At 40.4% G+C, this 20,171-nt stretch overlaps 1 protein-coding gene and 1 long non-coding RNA gene across 3 annotated transcripts in view; one reads left to right on the top strand and one right to left on the bottom strand.

Moving 5' to 3' along the window:
- The window catches only part of PRKG1 (protein kinase cGMP-dependent 1), a 1,377,090-nt gene that overhangs the window by 84,221 nt on the left and 1,272,698 nt on the right, over window positions 1-20,171 (top strand). Inside the window, exon 1 of one of the 2 annotated variants that reach the window (XM_007520748.3) lies at window positions 18,029-18,548. The exons of the other annotated variant lie outside the window; for it this stretch is intronic. Coding sequence (XP_007520810.1) covers window positions 18,238-18,548 — 311 coding nt within the window. The 5' untranslated portion in view covers window positions 18,029-18,237. Of the gene's footprint in view, window positions 1-18,028; window positions 18,549-20,171 lie in introns of those variants that run through there. 2 annotated transcript variants of the gene reach the window in all.
- LOC132538001 (uncharacterized) lies at window positions 16,397-18,384 on the bottom strand. The gene is made up of 2 exons (XR_009549405.1): window positions 18,246-18,384; window positions 16,397-16,619 (listed from the first exon to the last, which is right to left on the bottom strand). It is a non-coding gene; the product is annotated as an uncharacterized LOC132538001 (long non-coding RNA).

Raw genomic sequence — 20,171 nt, forward strand, 5'->3', positions numbered from 1 at the left:
TCTTCTTTTTCTTCTTCTTCTTCTTCTTCTTCTTCTTCTTCTTCTTCTTCTTCTTCTTTTTCTTCTCCTTCTCCTTCTCCTCCTCCTCCTCCTCTTTTTTTTACTTTTCATTTGATAGAAGAGAAAGAAATGGAGAGAGGAGGGGAAGATAGAGGGAGAGAAAGGCAGACACCTGCAGACCTGCTTCACTGCTTGTGAAGCGCTCCCCCCCCCCCCAAGGTGTGGAGCCAGGGCTAGAACCCAGATCCTTGCATGGGTCCTTGTGCTTGATACTATGTGCACTTAAACATGTGTGCGACCACACAGCTCCTGTATCTCAGATTCTTTGTTTATATTGTGCTGGTATATTACAGTGCCACTTAAAATCATAGTTTAGCACATCTTTCATCAATCTTGGAAAATTCTTTGCTTTGACTTCTTCAAATACTGTCTTTTGCTTGATCTCACTTTTGCCACTTATATAAAAGAAAACTTTTACCATGAACCCATATTTCACATATGTCTGTGGTTTTAAAAAAATAATATTTTTCTTCTGGGAGTATGGATCGACCTGTCAACGCCCATGTTCAGTGGGGAAGCAATTACAGAAGCCAGACCTTCCACCTTCTGCAACCCACAATGACCCTGGGTCCATACTCCCAGAGGGATAAAGAATAGGAAAACTATCAGGGGAGGGGGGGGGAGACAGAGATCTGGTGGTGGGAATTGTGTGGAGTTGTACCCCTCTTGTCCTATGGTTTTGTCAATATTTCCTTTTTATAAATAAAAAAAAATGTTTTTCTTTCTTTAATGTCACAGTTTTCTTTGGCCAAAACTCCAGGTCACTGATTCTGTCTCCCACTATTAAATATAATTACAGAGTTATTAAAATCCAGTTACTGTTTTTCTTAGACATACAATTTAAATATTTCACTTCTAGTTTTCTGCTAAAAATGATCAATATTTCCATCACATTTCTAAAATGCAGTCATTACATATTATTTCAGGACCTAGACCAAATCCTACTGGTATTAAGACTTCCCATTGGTTGGCATCTGTTGTATATTTTTTATTTCTTTTTAAAGATTTGCCATGTTGCTTTTTACTGCAGTTAGTTTGGAGTGACTTCTCATAGTTGCATCTAATAAATTGTACAAATCAACTTAGAGTCTGGTTAGATATGATTTTTCTATAAGGATGATCTATATTTGCCCCTGAAAGACAGTCTGACTACAGTATACTTTCTTGATTATAAACTGAGCAGAGTCAAAGAAGGAGTTCTGTCTTTATGAACTCTGCATCGTTATCAATGGAGTTCTGACCTTCATGGTTCTCAATGGATCGAGTATAGACTTCTATTTTTTTTCCATGTTTTAAATGTGTACTAGTGATTTAATAATAATCAATAAGATTGTGGGATCAGAGGGGTACACTTCCACACATTTCCCACCACCAGAGTTCCATATCCCCTCCCCTCCACTGGAAACTTCCCTATTTTTTATCCCTCTGGGAGTATGGACCAAAGATCTTTATGGGGAGCAGAAGGTGGGAGGTCTGGCTTCTGTAATTGCTTCTCTACATGGACATTGGCAGGTCGGCCCATAGGCCTATCCTGTATCTGTCTTTCCCTAGTGGGGCAGGGATCTGGGGAGGGGGTCTCTAGGACTTACTGGTGAGCTCGTCTACCCAGAGAAGTCAGATTGGCATCATGGTTACATCTGAAACTTGGTGGCTGAAAAACATTAAGACATAAAGCAGAACAAAATTTTATTTATTTTCCCTTTTGTTGATCTTGTTTTTTCTTTTTTTTATTGCTGTTGTAGTCATTATTGTTGTTATTGATGTCATTAACATATATTGATGTCATTAATAATATTGTTGTTGGATAGGACAGAGAGGAGGGGAAGACAGAGAGGGGGAGAGAAAGACAGACACCTGCAGACCTGCTTCACCGCCTGCAGTGAAATAACCCCCCGCAGGTGGGGAGCCAGGGACTGGAACCCAGATCCTTAAACTGGCCCTTGTGCTTTGCGCCACGTGCACTTAACCTGCTGCGCTACCGCCAGATTTCCACAAATTTATTAATAAGCAGGAACCTAAAGGAAAAAATATATCAGGTGAAACTTAGGGTCTTCATTTTGGAAGAAGCTAGGAAGTCTAGTTATATTCCCATGGGCCTGTGGCTTTACTAACTTTTTTGCCTGGGTTGGACAGATAACATGCAGGGTGGGCTAAAAGTATTGTCTGGGAGGATTATGTCAGAGTTCCTTGAATGAATGCTTTGTCATCAGTAAGCACTCTGTATTGTTCTTTTGCCTGAGCTATTGACAAGCGTATATTCAACTTGCTGAAGATGATAAAGTTCGTTATTATAATGAAATGAAAGTTTGGGAAGACCAGATGATTGAAGCTGGGCGGAATGATCTTCTACACCGCGGACCAAAGTCCTCAAAAAATGAAACAGAAGGGGTCTCATGCATACCAACATTTCCTAAGTAGGGAAATACCTCACTCAGCCTGTCAAAGCACCAACTTGCTTCAGAAACCACAGATATAATCCCTGGCCAGATTTTATGCCAGAACTAACGTATACTCTGATTCTCTCTCCTTGCTTTCATAGTAAATAAGTAAATAAATAAACAAATAAATAAATAGATCTTTTTAAAATAAAAATATAGAGTCAATATAAAACAACCGGTGACTTAACTAAACGAAGGTGGGAATGAAAGAAAGATCCCATAAGCTCCTAATTTGGGAGGCTGGGCGGTGGCACCCCCATGTGTGTACAGGCATAACAGTGCTCAAGGCACTAGGGTCCCCTGGTCCTCATGTGTAGCAGAGAGGCTTCATGAACAGTAAAGCAGGGATGCAGGTCTCTCTCTCTCCTCCTTTTCTCTCCATTTCTCTCTGCCTCCATCCAGTAAACAAATGAATAACAACACACAAAAAAACTCATTAAAATATTTCCTTATTGAGGTTAAAGTTAAAAAGGTAATTGTTTCGTTAATTGTTAGTAAGTTAATGCATATTTCCTTTTTCCATTACCTTGCCCAAAGCCATTATTTTCTAATTACATATTTCTCAGTTGTATAGAAATGCCAAGTTCCCATTGTATCCCTAGAGAAATTGTATCAAAGTTGGGTTCTGCTAGTTAATGCAGAAAGGAAGTCAGTGTGCTTAACTGAATTTTTAGTAGTGAGTGTTAAACAGACCTTGTTTTGCTCAATTGTGGAATAGAAAATTTGAACAGTAGAGGGTGCAATTGTACTTTTGATTTTCGATCTTTGCTCTTCGAAGTTATTATTTAATAGCTGAGAATGTACTGTGTGTTGAAGCTATATTTTATTTATGGAAATACATTTGAAATAATGCAAGCGATGCGAAAGAGAAGCCTACATTTCACAGCCATGAAACCCTTTGCTTAGCTTTGTACTTTCCAAGACTGAAACATTTAAATCTCATGCAGAAGTTACTGTCAGATATTTTACTGGGTAAAATATTTTATTCTATATGGAAAGCTGTCAGTTATTTATAGGAAGTGTGCATAGAGCTATGAGGTCCTTTTCTTTTATATGGCTAGTGACTGTGAAGCACCTACACTTTTCCTTGGAATAAACAGTTCTCAGAGGATCACGTATTTTGACAACTGATGTGAGATTATCCAGGGTAGTTATTAGCATTCAGTTTTTATTAAAGTTTAGAATTTTCAGGTTGTTGCAAACCAGAAACTCAGAATCCCAGAATGAGACCACTGAGTAGTGTGAGGACCTTACCAGGTACAAGGCCCAAGGCCCAGATTCCAGCCCTAGCTGTGCAGGGGAGGGCTAGGGTATGGGGGTCTGTAGTCCTACTGTACAATAAAAAAGGTCCAGATAGTGTTCTTTAGGACAAAATGGGTGTAACAAGGGGTGAGTATGCTTAGCAAAATAAGCAGAAAGATGGAAGACACTGATAGATAGTTCCACTTATACATGGTGTCTAAAGGATTCCTACACATGAACTTGCAAAAAGAAATGAAACCACACACATACACACACACACTCACACACACACTCACACTCACACACACAGAGACACACACACATAACACACACTCACACATACACACACTCACACACACACACACATACACACACAGACACACACATACACACACAGACACACACATACTCATACACACACACACACTCACACACACACAGAGACACACACACATACACACATAACACACACTCACACATACACACACTCACACAGACACACATACACACAGAGACACACACAAACACACACAGACACACACACACACTCACACACAGAGACACACACACATACACACATAACACACACTCATACATACACACACTCACACAGACACACACATACACACAGAGACACACACATACACACACAGACACACACACTCACACACAGACACACACACACATACACACATAACACACATACACACATAACACACACTCACACATACACACACTCACACAGACACACACACATACACACAGAGACACACACATACACACACAGACACACACATACTCATACACACACAGACACACACACACTCACACACACAGAGACACACACATACACACACAGACACACACACACTCACACACACACAGAGACACACACATACACACACAGACACACACATACTCACACACACACACACACCTTTTCTATTTATTAATGGTGATGCCTTTGAGGTATTCCAGAAATAATTGCTACATGAATTCACTGCTGCCTTTCATTCATTCAGTGCAGTTGATAAATGTCGAGAGGGGATGTCTACTTGCTGTAGATGCTATAAGCAAAATAGACATGACTTCTTGCATGTAAGAGTTTGTAGTCTAAAATAAAAGCTGCTTATCAACCATACTCACAATGATATAACTATACATCATAGGTGCTATTATAAAGGAGGTGGTATTTGAGATGTGAACTGAAGAATACAGTCATTCATGGCTTAAAAATAAAATCATTTTTCCAAATGATGGGAAAGTGGAAAAGTTAGCATTTGAGAACAGTGAAGTGGGTTAGCAGAAGGACTTCATAGTCAAAAGAAAATTACCAGTTGGGGATAAAAAACCAAAAACCTCAAGCTTTTAAATGTTAAGATGAAATTATGTGATGATTGAAGATTTGTAAGAACTCAAAGGTCAGCATAGAGCTGACACAATTGTTTATCAATCAGTCCTCTCCTGAGTTTGTTTTTATTGTAATTTTCTCGTGATCATTTTCTGTCAAACCTTAGTAACAATCCCACTAGCCAAACTAATTTTAGATAGAGGAAATGTAATTATGGCTCAAGAGGCTATGGTAGTCCTTCCTGTAAATTCCAAATTTGTCACATGTTTGGGGCTTTCTGTCATGTCACTGGCTGTGGTTTTAAAGGGGGAGATAATAGTGGTTTGTAGGGTAATTTATGTCAACAGAACTGTGCATTCTTGTCCCTGGTATCCTGTGCTATGCAAATACCGATAAGGAATTTTACAAATGAAGAGTGTGCTTGTATTGTTTAATAAATAATCTATTCTTAGGCAGTTAAGTAGAGTGTATACTCAGGTTTAACTGTTAAGTTACTAAAGGAAAACCTAGTTGTTTGAACAGGCTGTGTATATTTTTCTCTATACTTATTTTAGAGTTTCTTAGTCTTTGGTGAAAACTTTGAAACAAAATAAGAAATAATTCCGAACTTTTTTTTATTAAGCTTTTCTCAATGTCTTCCTCCCAAGATCCTTTTCCCATGGGACCTTATTTTGGCTTCTTCCTCATCATTTTAAGGTACTTCAAAATTACTGTTTTTTAGTTCACATCCTGAGGAAATATCTTGTCTATGCTTTCATGGACAGGAATGCACAATTATAGTTATTGAACTTCAGGGCAAATTTGTTCTTTAGCCTCTGATTTTAGCTACTACAGTAGCTGCTACTATACAAGCTTTCTTGTTTATTAGATTTTCATCATTTATTCCAGTTTCTCACAATTATATATTGCTTGATCTCATATTCCCTAATGTGAGAATTATCTTATACAGTAATAATATTTTTATGTATATAACTCATTAAAAGACTATATACTTCAAGTATTAAAATGAAAACAAAATAAAGAAAATATTAATGTCTTTTGACTCTTTGAAATATATCTTTGTTTTTTTTTGCAAAAAAATACATAGTTTTACACATAACTAAATTAGAAAATATTAAATAAACAAAATCACCTATTGGTGATTTTTTATACCTTAAAAAATCAAATTACATAATTTCAGGGTGTCAGACATGTATCACTGTTTGAATTCCAAGACTTCAAAGTGAGGTCTAAGGTGTTAGTTGGGAACAAATTTCATCTTTCTTGGTAATGGTCTTCTATATTTTAAGGAATTTTAAACCCCGGTAATTGGCACTTGAGATGTTTTGTCTGAAAAGTTAAAAAATGAAATGCTTCTTTGAATTCTTCAATTACATTTTACTGTCTTTATTGAAGACAGTAAAATGCAATTTTGGGGGGGGTGGTACCTGCTTGTAGGACACATTCAACACACACTAGATCCTATATCTTCCTGTCAATCTGTATAGTATCAACAGAAGTTTCATGTGGCTCAAATATAAAGAGAGGTAGAACAGAACTTTTTAGATATTCAAAGGCCTTTTAATATGTTTTATTCTCTGTAGCCAATTAAAGTGTTCAGAATTGGCTTTATTCAATTAATGACTACTAAGACATAGAAATAGTATTTTCATATGAACACACTCTTTGATGTGAAAGAATATTTTTTTATTATTAGTGATTTGATAATGATTAACAAAGATTGAAAGATAGTACAGGGATAATCCCGTACACTTCTCACTACCAGAGTTCCATATTTCATTCTCTCTATTGGAAGATTCCCTATTCATTACCCCTCTGGGAGTATGGACCAAAGATCTTTATGATGTGCAGAAGGTTAGAGTTCTGGCTTCTGTAATTACTTCTCCACTGGGCCTGGACATTGGCAGGTGGATCCATTCCCCCAGCCTGTGTCTGTCTGTCCCTAGTGGGCCACAGCTCTGGGCAGGTGAGGTTCCAGGAAAATATTGGTGAGGTTGTCTGCTCAGGGAAGTCAGAATGGTGCCATGGTAACATCTGCAACTTGGTGGCTAAAAAGCAGTGAGCTAATAAAGCAGCCCAAATTGTTAAATAAACAGGAACCCAAACAATAGAGTAGATGAAAGTAGGAGTCTTCATATGGGAAGTCTATTTTAAGTATATTCCAAGGGGCCCATGACTTTACTGATTTTTGCCTAAGCCTGTTAGCTAACATGCAGGTCGACTAGAAGTTTTATCTGGGATGATGGTGTCAGAGTTGAGAACAGGACTAGAAAAAAATAAGTCTAAGACCACTATGCTGAGAGTTGGGTTTTCAACTTGCTTTTAGCTTGGGTAAGTTGTTTAACTTACTTTGCCTTTAAATTCCCTTAATCTATTAACTGATCAATTGATATAGTTTGTTTTACCTCAAAGTTCTATGATACCCTTTGATAGTAAAGGAAAAAAAAAAGACACCTTTGCTTTTTTTGTAAGTAGGGCAGGTGGTGAAGAGTAGGGTCCTAAACCATGGCACATTTTATTAACTTTTTAATTGTATGTTATGATCTCCCACAGAGTGGCATAAAATGATTAAATTCTTCAATAGCTCACATGTGAAAATACTGTTCAACTAAGTCCGTTTCAGTTCTGTGACTGATGAATGTTACTTGCTCTGTTCTTTCAAGGGCCAGAGCAGTAGTGATGCTACATGAACATAAGTGATTTACATGAAGTTCTCGGGTTCCTGACTGTAACATTTGCTTTTTAACATTCACAAATAGATGTTTTGTAGATCCCTGGTCATTTTTTCCACTTACATTGGTAGTCAAAATAGATGTTTTGTAGGGAAGATACATGGTTAGAATTTGGCTGTATTAAACTGGAAAACTTAGAGGGATTTTCCATGAGAATTTTCCAAATCAACTCTGATGATTGAATCCAAACATCTTTATATATTGAAATGACAGAAGAGATGGGAAATTCTGCATTAATAACAAAGAATATTAGGTAGTGGAGTCTACATATTGCAAACCTACAGCCAACATCAAATTCAATGATGAAAAACTGGAAGCATTTCCCCTCAGATCAGGTACTAGACAGGGCTGCCCACGATCACCATTACTATTCAACACAGTGTTAGAATTTCTCACAATAACAATCATGCAGGAGCAAGGAATTAAAGGGATACAGATAGGAAGAGAAGTCAAACTCTCCCTATTTGCAGATGACATGATACTGTACATAGAAAAACATAAAGAATCCAGCAAGAAGCTTTTGGAAACTATCAGGCAATACAGTAAGGTGCCAGGCTACAAAATTAACATACAAAAGTCAGTGGCATTCCTCTATGCAAACACTAAGTTAGAAGAAGATGAAATCCAGAAATCAATTCTTTTTAATACAGCAACAAAAACAATAAAATATCTAGGAATAAGCCTAACAAAATAAGTGAAATACTTGTATACTGAAAATTATAAGTTATTATTCAAGGAAATAGAAAAATACACAAAGAAGCGGAAAGATATTCCATGTTCATGCACTAGAAGAATCAACATCATCAAAATGAATATACTACACAGAGCCATATACAGATTTAATGCTATCCCCACCAGGATACCATCCAATTTTTTTTTTAGGAGAATAGAACAAAAGCTACAAATATTTATCAGGAACCAGAAAAAACCTAGAATTGCCAAGACAATCTCTTGAGAAGACAGAACAGAACTAGAGGTATCACACTCCCAGATCTCAAATTATATTATTTGGGTCATTGTAATCAAAACTGCTTGGTACTGGAAAATAAATAGACACACTGACCAGTGGAACATCTAATCTTAGACAAGAGTGCTTAACTAGTCTATTAAATGGGAAATGAGAGTCTCTTCAATAAATGGTGCTGGAAAAAATGGGTTGAAACATGCAGAAAAATGAAACTGAACCACTATATTTCACCAAACACAAAAGGAAATTCCAAATGGATCAAAGACTTGGATATTAGACCAGAAATTATCAAATAATTAGAGGAAAATATTGGCAAAACACTTTCCATCTAAATTTTAAAAGCATCATTAATGATACAAATCCAATTACAAAAAAGACTAAAACAAAAATCAGCCAATGGGACTATTCTAAATTAAAAAGCTTCTGCACAACAAAAAACTCCACCCAAACAAAGAGACCCCTTACAGAATGGGAGAAAATCTTTATATGCCATACATCTGACAAAAATCTAATAACCAAAAAAATATAAAGAGCTCACCAAACTCAGCAACAACAAAAAACTAATGAGCCCATCCAAAAATGGGGAGTAGATGTGAACAGAATATTCACCACAGAAGAGACCCAAAAGGCCAGCAAACATAGGCAAAAATGCTCCAAGTCATTGATGGTCAGAGAAATGCAAATAAAGATAGCAGTGAGATACCACTTCACTCCTGTGAGAATGTCATATGTCACCTCATTTTGAACAGAGGTTGAAGGAATCATGTTAAATGAGATAAGTCAGAAACAGAAGGCTGAATATGGGATGATCTCACTCATAGAAGTTGAAATATACTTCCATGATGGCAACCTGCCTTCCCTGGGCAGATGACCTCACCAGTATGTCCTGGAACCTCCACCTCTTTAGAGCCCTGCCCCACTAGGGAAAGATAGACACTGGCTGGAGGGGTGTGGATCCAACTTTCAACTCCCATGTCCAGTGGAGAAGCAATTACAGAAGCCAGAACTCCCACCTTCTGCACCCTATAGGGATCTTTGGTTCATACTCCCAGAGGGATAAAGCATAGGGGAGTCTTCAGTGGAGGGGATGGGATATGGCATGCTGGTGGTGGGAGTTATGTGAATTGAGCCCCTCTTATCCACAATCTTGTCTATCAGTGTCAAATAAATAACAATAAAAAAAGAGAAGTGAAAATACAAAAACACAAAGCAGAACTTGGACTTTGGTGTATTGCACCAAACTGAAAGACTGGGGTGGTGGGGGGGCTTCAGGTCCTGCAACGTGATGGCAACCCCCTCTAGGTCCTCCTCTGCCATCATGTTGCCCTTGTTATTATTGTTATTGTTGTTGCCTCCATTGCTGCATTTGTTTTTTTTTGTTTGTTTGTTTGTTTTTGGATAGGACAGATAGAAAGAGGGGAGGGAATGACAGAGAGAAAGACAGACACCCGCAGACCTGCTTCACCCCTTGTAAAGCGACCCTCTGCAGGTGGTGAGCTAAGAGCTCAAACTCAGATCTTTGCACTGGTCCTTGTGCTTCTTGTCATGTGCACTTAACCCGCTGCACTACCGCCCAGCCCCCTCAAGCCTCATATTTTTATTCTTGAATCTGTTCATTTCATCTGATATTGGGAAATGAGAAAAGCTACTAGAGAGGACATAGAAAGACGGTGTTTGTTCCTTTGTGAATTTTCATGAACACTAGTTTAGGTTGAGGCTCAGTGATGACTTGGCATCATTTTTAAGTTGTATCACAAAAGAATTTACTTCCCCACTAGGGAAAGAGAAAGACAGGCTTGGAGTATGAATCGACTTGTCAACACCCATATTCAGCAGGGAAGCAATTACAGAAGCCAGACCTTCCACCTTCTGCATCCCACAGTAACCTTGGGTCTATGCTCCCAGAGGGATAAAGAATAGGAAAGCGGGGAGTCAGGCGGTGGCGCAGCAGGTTAAGCGCATGTGGGCGCAAAACGCAAGGACCAGCATAAAGAGTAGGAAAACTATCAGGAGGGGATGGGATACGGAGTTCTGGTGGTGGGAATTGTGCAAAGTTGTACCCTCTTATCCTATGGTTTAGTCAGTGTTTCCTTTTTATAAATAAGAAAGGAGATAAATAAAAAATAAATAAAAAATGAAAAAAAAGAATTTATTTCAACTAATAGTGGGCCTCATACTACTTCTGTATGGAACTCTAAGCTCATGAGCAGTGACTGTCCATTGCACGGTGACTCTGCACTCTGTAGTAAGTTTGTCATCCTCAGCTGTGTATGCTGTTTTTCTTTGCCATGAATAATTTGTCAGTCACAATAACTAAGCTTTTCAATAGTCTAAACCTTAGAATTTGTGCTTATTGGAGATGCCAGGCATTTCTGATGCCAAATATATTTTCCAGACACAATCAGAAGAATATTATAATTCAATAGGAGTTAATCAAATTGTGCTTGGATTCCTATGCTTTATCTATAACAGTCAATCTGTCTAAGTTTCAGATTGCTCTAAAATCAATAAACCAAAAAAGAGAGACTTGAGTCATTCATTGTCTGACTTATTTATCAAAGTATATTTGATTTTTTACTGTCTGACTCATCTCTTTTTTGGTCCAAAGACATTTTCTATAATGTATTATTATGCCTTGCAATGGAATTACTGCTTTCCTGTTTTTATTTTGTTTTTTGTTTTGTTTTGTTTACCAGAGTAATACTCATCTCTGGTTTGAGGTGGTGTTGGGGACTGAATCTGGGACTTTGGAGTCTGAGGCTTGTGAATCTCTTTGCATAACCCTATGCTATCTACCCCCTCCTGAATTATTTCCTTCTTAAAACACATTCACAGAAATGTGTAAATGGGCTTATGCTTTGCCAAGTATCATAACTATTGTCACTATTCATTTTCTTTCACATCAATTTTCTAGCAGCCATTTTGAAAACAAATGTGGAAACATTATTTAAAAGTAGAGGCTCAACAATCTTTAATTCAATAGGATAACCAACTCAAATGATTTTCTCAGGACTAAAGGGGGCTTCTAGGGCTTAAATTTTATTATTTTTAATTACTTCTTTATTGAGAAAGAGGTCAGGGTTAACACTTTAGCCTATGCAGCCTTAGACACTGAACCTGAGGCCTCAGACAAGAAGATTCTATGCTCCTACCTGTAGACTGTGGAGCCATTTCCTTGGCCACAATACATTGCTCTCCCTCTCTCTCTCTGTCTCTGTCTCTCTCATCTCTATCTCTATCTCTGTCTCATAGGACTGAAGAAAATTGAGAGGTGCGAGAGATAAATAGTGGCGTCTGCATAATCACTTCAGCACTGAGAAAGTGCCTCTCTTCCCTCATCTTTGCACCACCCCCCAGGTGGCAACTGGCTGCTTGAAGCCAAGTGCTACTTGCTCTTGGTAACATGTGCTTTCAACCAGAGGAGCCACTGTTCAGCCCCTAGGACTTTAGCTTTAAAACCAAGACAATCAATCTCAAAAATGTTTGGTGATAAGAACAGGATAAATGAATATAAGTTGGTCACCTTAAATCAGAATGATATGGAGCTGAAATTTAGGATAGAATAATTTCTAAATACATTCTTTTTTATTAAGAATTTTTATTATCTTTATTTATTAGATAGATACAGCCAGAAATTGAGAGGGAAGGGGAGATTTAGACGGAAAGAGACAGAGACGCCTGCAGCCCTGGTTCACCACTTGCAAAGCTTTCCTCCTGCAGGCGGGGACCAGGGGCTTGAACCTGGGTCCTTGTGCATTGTAGCATGTGTGCTTAACCAGGTACACCACCACCCCACCCGGCCCCCTAAATACATTCTTTGATTGTCTAAACAGCAATTTTTGAAAATGTTCCTTTGTCCACTACCTTCACCCAGAGTCAGTAAACTGAATGTTAACAATCTTAGCTCTCTTCGAACTCTCAGTATCTCTCTAGACCCAGAGCTGAGACTGCCAGAAACACTACAGAAGCAGAAGTGAATGACGTTCTGGGGTATGTAGTCAGGGGTTGAACACTGAATAAGAGTAGTGTGAGTTTGAATCCAGGGTTTGCCATCATCACATGCGTGGTTTTGTCAAATTTTCTCAAATATAGAAATAGCAGTATCCGATTGCTAGGATTGCATACACAGTGACTATTCTACATTATAAGATCAAGGAGATTTAATCTTTCTTACTGTGACCTTTTTTATGAGTAGCAAGTTAGAACAAACCAGCCTGTTCACCAGAAATAGTATCTATGTTGTCTATTAGGCAAACTTTTACTTGTAGAAATCTACAAGGATAGGTGGAGTCACCTACAAATCTCAGTCATGCCTTTTGTTTTGTTTTTATTCAGGAGGTGCACATGTAATGGCATTAGAAAATTTCAAATTTAGGACTTTTTCAGGAAATATAGCATCGCATCTGTGTAATTGGACAATCTGATGACAAAATTATTGCAGTTCATTTGAAGCTAATTATGCTTTCAGTGAAAGATGATAAGTAATGGAGACTTGATTTTTAATAGCCAGTATTATGACAAAGCTGTGTCATTGAATGTCTCATTAAGCAATTCTTAGAGTCTATTATGGAAGGCATCACAATATTTATACTCAATCATGATGGTTAGGTACAAAACTGAAGAATATCAGTACGTTGTAGTTGGGACCACTGACCACTGATTGAACATTGCTTCCATTAAAGTTTTGAAAGACTGTGACTCTCCATTATACAGTTGATTCCTTGAAAATGTTATTGTGTTATCACCTAGCATTAATAGTTCATCCCATATAGAAATAGAGATTGTTTTATTCCATTCCATTCCATTCCATTCCATTCCATTCCATTCCATTCCATTCCATTCCATTCCATTCCATTCCATTCCATTCCATTCCATTCCATTCCATTCCATTCCATTCCAGATGAATGAATATGCTTTAATCTTATGGTTTAGCCATTTATGTTTATTACATGACCTGCGGTATTTTTTTTGTTGAAATATAATTGGGGGGTTGGCAGTATCGTAGTGGGTTAAGCATACATGGCACAAAGTGCAAGGACTGGCATAAGGATCCCGGTTCGAACCCCCAGCTCCCCACCTGCAGGCCATCACTTCACAAGTGGTGAAGCAGGTCTGCAGGTAAAAAAAAAAAAAAAAGAAAGAAATATAACTGCAGGATCTTAACTTTCACATCAAATGTATCACTGTCTTTATCAAGTAAAATGCAGTAGGTATTTAACAATCACTCATGGAGAGGTTGAAAACTAGGCCACTTGAAACAGGTAAGAACAGCACTGAAAATTTTTTTAAAAAATATTGGCAGGGCTAAATAGCGTAATGGTTATGCAAAGAGACTCTTTGCAAAAAGTCTTTCGTGCCCGAGTTCAGTCCTACACAACCACCATATGCCAGAGGTGAGCAGAGCTCTGGTAAAAAATAAAAAAGTAAATAAAAAGAAAAAACTCATTTTATTTCTGTCATAGCCAACAACAAAATATAAAGAAAAAAAAAAGGAATGAAATGTCCTCTGGGAGCAGGACACTTAGTGCTGGTTCTCAGCCCCAGTGGTAACCCTGATGACAAAAATAAACAAACAAACAGTTAAGGGAATAGTAAACATTTTTTTATTACATAGGCTAATACAGTCAAATATACTTTCCCAACACTTTTTTAATTATTTATTTTCCCTTTTGTTGCCCTTGTTTTTCATTGTTGTTGTAGTTATTATTGTTGTTATTGATGTCATTGTTGTTGGATAAGACAGAGAGAAATGGAGAGAGGAGAGGAAGACAGAGAGGGGGAGAGAAAGACAGACACCTGCAGACCTGCTTCACCCCTTGTGAAGTGACTCCCCTGCAGGTGGGGAGCCTGGTGCTTGAAAGGGGATCGCTGGTCCTTGCGCTTGTGTGCTAAACCTTCTGCACTACTGCCAGACTCCCTCCCAACACTTTTAAAAACATAAATCCATTGTAAAACTTATTCCACTTCTGCAGTGCATTCATGCTTGTCACAACAAATTCCTGGCTCTCAATTTTATATATATCATGCAATATATTTTGTGTCACAAGAATCTCATTGAAAATGAAAATGTAATATAGACTCTAACTGCATGTAAATATGATAGTGAACTCTTTTTTTTTTTTTGCACAATTCATCACAAAATAACTTTTAAAACTGTATGAATATTTTTGGCTGAAATACCAGTTTTTCTTCTGGGAGAAATGCAGTAGTTTCTAATTTTTTGTGTGCGTGCCTAGTTTCTCTAAATGAGGAAGAATTTTCTCCATTTTTCTGTTACTGGAAGGCAGTAAGTAGCCCCCAGATACTTTTAAAATCCACAATTCTTCTTTAGTAGTTCTCTAATGTTTCTGAGTCATAGTATTCACTATCTTTTTAAACATAAACTTTTTGTCTCATTGACCTTTATTATTTACATGGAAAAAAAGTCACTTGAGTTTAAACATTTCCCCATGGAATTAAACAATTCCCATAGGTTCAGTAAGATAGGCTTTGGCCTTTTGCCTGGGAGAGGGAAAATGTCAAGGAAGTTCTTTAAGAAAAGAGTAAGTTATAAGAAGATGCTGTACTTCTTTTTAGTTTGTTTCAATTAAATCAAAAAATAATTCATAGGTATCATTTCCTTTTGTCTGCTTGTAAGTTACTTATGTTTTGGGAACTATCCAATTTATTTAATACATTCGGAAATACACTTAAAAATGGCCATGTGTGAACATAGAAAAATTGTCTTTTCTTATTATCTATTAAGAATATTAGATCCTAATCTACACAGATAGATATTTAAACTTGTATGCCCTCTGTTATTTCTACCTCTAAAATTTAGTATACTAAAAAAAAAAAAAGTGTTAGCATGCCATCGGATATCTGATGATCTTTTTCTTTCTCCCAGCTCAGACAGAAAAGTTGTGTTTTTAAAAGTAAAAGTAAGCAAGACTTTTAGAGACTGATATATTTGTTCTTCACTAAATTTAGATTCCAGTGAATAGTTCTGAATTTCAAGTTTCACTACTTTCTGCTTCTTTGTTGTAGTGTTAAGGAATTGTTTTTTTTTTGTTTTGTTTTTTTAATTTTTATTTATATAATGGAAATATTAACAAGACTATAGGATAAGAGTGGTACATTTCCATACAGTGCCCACCCCCCAGAGCTCCATATCCAACCTCCTCCCTTGAGAGCTTCCCCATTCTTTATCCCTCTGGGTGTATGGAGCCATGGAATTGTCACATAAAACATTAAGCTTTATCAAACTGTATTTCCAATTGTGATCATTACAGAGCTGCTAATAAAAATGTAATAAAATAGATGGGCTGGTGCATGCTTAAGTAAGCGTTTAGAATCGATATGTAAGTGAGTAGTTGAGGTTTCTGGCTATGCTTTCTAGCGATGAGAGAACAACTTATGGACAGAGTCGCACTGAATCGCCTTCACTTAGGAGAGAACTGCATGGGCAGGGTGGGAGTGTGGGTATCTGTGGGCTGGTGTTGTGGATAATTCAGTGCAGTTGCACTTAATTTTCCCTTCTCTTGATTTTATTCAAAGTTTGCCAGGTTGTGTGTTTCTGTGTATATACTCACACTAGTTCAGCAGAAGGATACGCTCAACAAATTGGTTGTCGGGAAGAAATGGACTTTTAAAAGGTGTGATTCTATCTCAGGCTGGACTTTGTGGGACTCAGCAAAGATTGCTCCTTCCCTCCACCACACCCAACCACACCAATCCTTCAGTCAGCAGAAGAAGTCAAGGCCCATCTCCAAGACTTCTGCAGACTCGTTCCAGTGGGTGGGGTACTGGAGACACAGAGTGTCTGTCCGAAGCCTTTTGTGATACTGGTCCTGAAAGAAGAAGAAGAAAAAAAAAAAGATAAAAGAGTAATCATTAAAAAAAATAATTTTATTAATCTGAGTTTGGAAAGGGTGGAGGGAAGGGAGTAATTAGCTACAGCAAGCAGTTCATGTGAAGCTAATTATGGTGTTGAGGTGGAAACAAACAAACAAAAAAACCCCTCAAGCTTCCCTTCCCCATGGCAGCTGGCTAATAAAGTGAAAAATTCCTTGAGGGGCACTGTTCCCCTCTTCCCTCCAGAGGGACAACTTTCTATTTTATTTTATTTTATTTTTAACGTTACAGCTTTATTGAGTAATGCTTCACAGTATAGTCTTCTTTCTTTCTCCTTCCCACTGATAACATGCACGAAGGTCTGTGGGGAGGGGCTCTTTTCTTTTCTTTTCCTTTAGAGCTTTACCGAGTAATGGTTCACAGTATAGTCTTTCCCTTCCTCCCTCCCCTCCTTCCCTCTCTTCCTTTTTCCTTCCTTTCTCTCACTCTTCCCCTCCCTCCCTCTCCCTTCTTCCTTCCTTCCTTCCCTCTCTCTTTTTCCTTTTCTCTTCTCTTTTTCCTTCCTTTCTTCCTTTCTCTCACCTTTCCCCCTCCCTTCCCCTCCTTCTCTCTCTTTCTTCTTTTCTCCCTTTCCTTTCTTTTTTCTCTTCTCTTTTCCCTCCTTTCTCTCACCCTTCCCCATCCCTTCCCTTTCCCCTCTCTCTCTCCTCCCTCTCTTCCTTCCTTCCTTCCCTCTCCCCCCTTTTCCTTTTCTCCTCTTTTTCCTTCCTTTCTCTCACCCTTCCCCCACCCTCCCTCCATCTCTCCTTCCTTCCTCCCTCCCTCCCTCCCTTCCTTCCTTCCTTCCTTCCTTCCTTCCTTCCTTCCTTCCTTCCTTCCTTCCTTCCTTCCTTCCTTCCTTCCTTCCTTCCTTCCTTCCTTCCTTCCCTTCTTTCTTCCTTCCTATCTTGCCACCACTCCGCTCACCAGCTGTCTGTGTGGAGGGGCCATTTGCTCCGCCAGCCTCAGCCACCTGTGCGCGGCGCCCCTGCAGGCGGCAGGCCAGGTGCGCAGAGTCGGGGCCTTTCCGGCCGCGCAGAGACCCCGGGGGCGCAGCGCCCAGAGGCGGCAGAGTCGCTCCAGCTCGCGGGCACCCGGCGCCCAGCCTCCCCCGGACCGCTCGGCTCCCACGCCTCCGCCTCCCCGTCTCCCACCACCCCTGCGGCCGCCCCCAAAGTCCAGCCCGCACGCCCACCCCTGCCCAGGCGCACCCCGCATGTCTCCGGCTCCCCGCAGGCCAGAGGCCCCGGCCTCCTCCCCAGCCCCGCCCGGAGCCCCCGCCCCGCCCGGCCGGCCGTCCCGCCCCCGCCGCGCCCCGCGCTGCCCACCTGCGCGCAGGTGCCGGCCCCCGGCCCCCGCTGGCGCCTCCCTCCCCGCTCCGCCCCACACGAGCGAGCGGCAGTCCGGGAGGGCTGCTGGAGGCCGCGCACTGGGCATGCTCAGAGCCGGGGCGGGCTCGGGGCTCCGCTAGGAGAAGCGGGTGCACTGGCCCAGCCAGCCGCGACTTTGGGGAAAGTTGCGGCGGGCGCGGAGCGGAGCCCCGGCGGGAGGGAGCCCCGGGCCGGCGCGGGGAGCATGGGCACCTTGCGCGATCTGCAGTACGCGCTCCAGGAGAAGATCGAGGAGCTCCGGCAGCGGGATGCGCTCATCGACGAGCTGGAGCTCGAGTTGGATCAGAAGGACGAACTGATTCAGAAGCTGCAGAACGAGCTGGACAAGTACCGCTCGGTGATCCGGCCGGCGACCCAGCAGGCGCAGAAGCAGAGCGCCGGCACCTTGCAGGGCGAGCCACGCACCAAGCGCCAGGCGATCTCCGCTGAGCCCACCGCCTTCGACATCCAGGATCTCAGCCATGTGACCCTGCCCTTCTACCCCAAGAGCCCACAGTAAGCGAGGGGGACGCACCCCGGGGCGGCGGGAGGGGTCCCTGTGGACCGCTGGTGCTGGGGAGCTGGGGGTCTCCGAGGTGGCTGTGCTCCCACCTTCGCCGCCTCTCCCCTGTTGCCTCCCGGGTCTGTCTGCATCCTCAGAGAGGGTTCAGCTGAATGGCCACTTCTGGAGGGGCTGTGCATGGTTCTCAGAGCCACACTCACTCAGGGCACCTCTGTTGCCTCGCTGTCTTTGTCAGATGTCAAGCTATTTTCAAATATATAAATAGACATAGAAATTCATCCATGGCGCCTCGAGTTTGCATGGGCCTCATGGTGTGTGTGCGTGTGCGTGTGTGTGTGCGTGTGTGTGTGTGTGTGTGTGTGTGTGTGTGTGTGTAGAGGAATACAATGCCAGAGCTTTCCCAATTCCCAGAGAAACCTGCCCTGCTAGAAAAGCCTAATGCAGGCTCCTCAGACTTGAAATACGTCTGCTATCACCCTTACTTTTTGTGCTTTGCTGACTCTCCTGCATTTCTCCATTGGCGATGCAGGCTGCTACCCTTCAAACCTGATGCTCTGTCATCAACAAAGTGTCAAAAAAAAAAAAAGCAAAAACATAGGAAAAGGGAAACTGTATATATATATATATATATATATATATATATATATATATATATGCACACACACATATATGCATATATATATAATTTCCTGAATAGGATGACATTTACAACCCACAGATGGAAGGCTTCTCTCTTAAATTTTAAATATAATAATGATGTTTAAGGAAAAATATTGTTGATTGTTTTTCTTTCAAGAACTTGCATAATTTCACTAAAGGGGTGATGGCATGTTTCTAGGGTTGAATCTATAGAAGTAAAGCTCCCTTGACCGACAGTGGGACACTGCTCAGCATCTAGGATAGCTGAGAGTTCTGATGCCAGTGGGCTTCATAACTTGGGTAGGAGCAATGAATGAAACTTGTTGTGCACCACTCCACTCAGAGCCCTAGAGCGGTGTGATGCTCTTCACAACCTTATGCAGACAGTGAAGTGATATGAACATGAAGTTAACATAGGAGGAGAGAGAACACTCACATGAGTGCGATTCTTAATCCATGGATGGTGATGGAGCTGGTAAAATGAAAGCAGTTTGCTACTCGTGCCTAACTCCATCACACTGATTGGGTGACACTTGTTACATAATAATACCGAGTCCCACAGAACCATTTCTTTCCTTCATGAGCACAAGGGATGAATGTCAGGAGAAAGAATAAATACCGAGTGCCCCTCATTTGCATTTATTGGACTTTTGGGAGCTGCCAGGTGGATAGGAATCCTGCTTTTGACAACTTCAGAATTGCACCTTGACTTGTTGGCTCTCGGAAAGCGTTTGGCGTTCCTGCTGCAGGTTTAGTCTGAGGAGAGCTGTGTATCCTCTGAGAATCTGGGGAAGCAGCAAGAATAAACATTTCTGAAATACTGACCTCACCACGTTTTCGGATAAACCGTAGACTGTCTGCCTAGGAAACCTGAGTGATCTGAGCCCACTTCACCATTCTCTGCTAAATTAATTTGCAGTATTGACATGCTTGCCTGTTTTAGCTAACGAGGTACATGGCCATTTCTCTTGGGTCAA

The sequence above is a fragment of the Erinaceus europaeus genome, chromosome 1, assembly GCF_950295315.1.
Source record: "Erinaceus europaeus chromosome 1, mEriEur2.1, whole genome shotgun sequence".
NCBI classification, from domain to species: Eukaryota; Metazoa; Chordata; class Mammalia; order Eulipotyphla; family Erinaceidae; genus Erinaceus; species Erinaceus europaeus.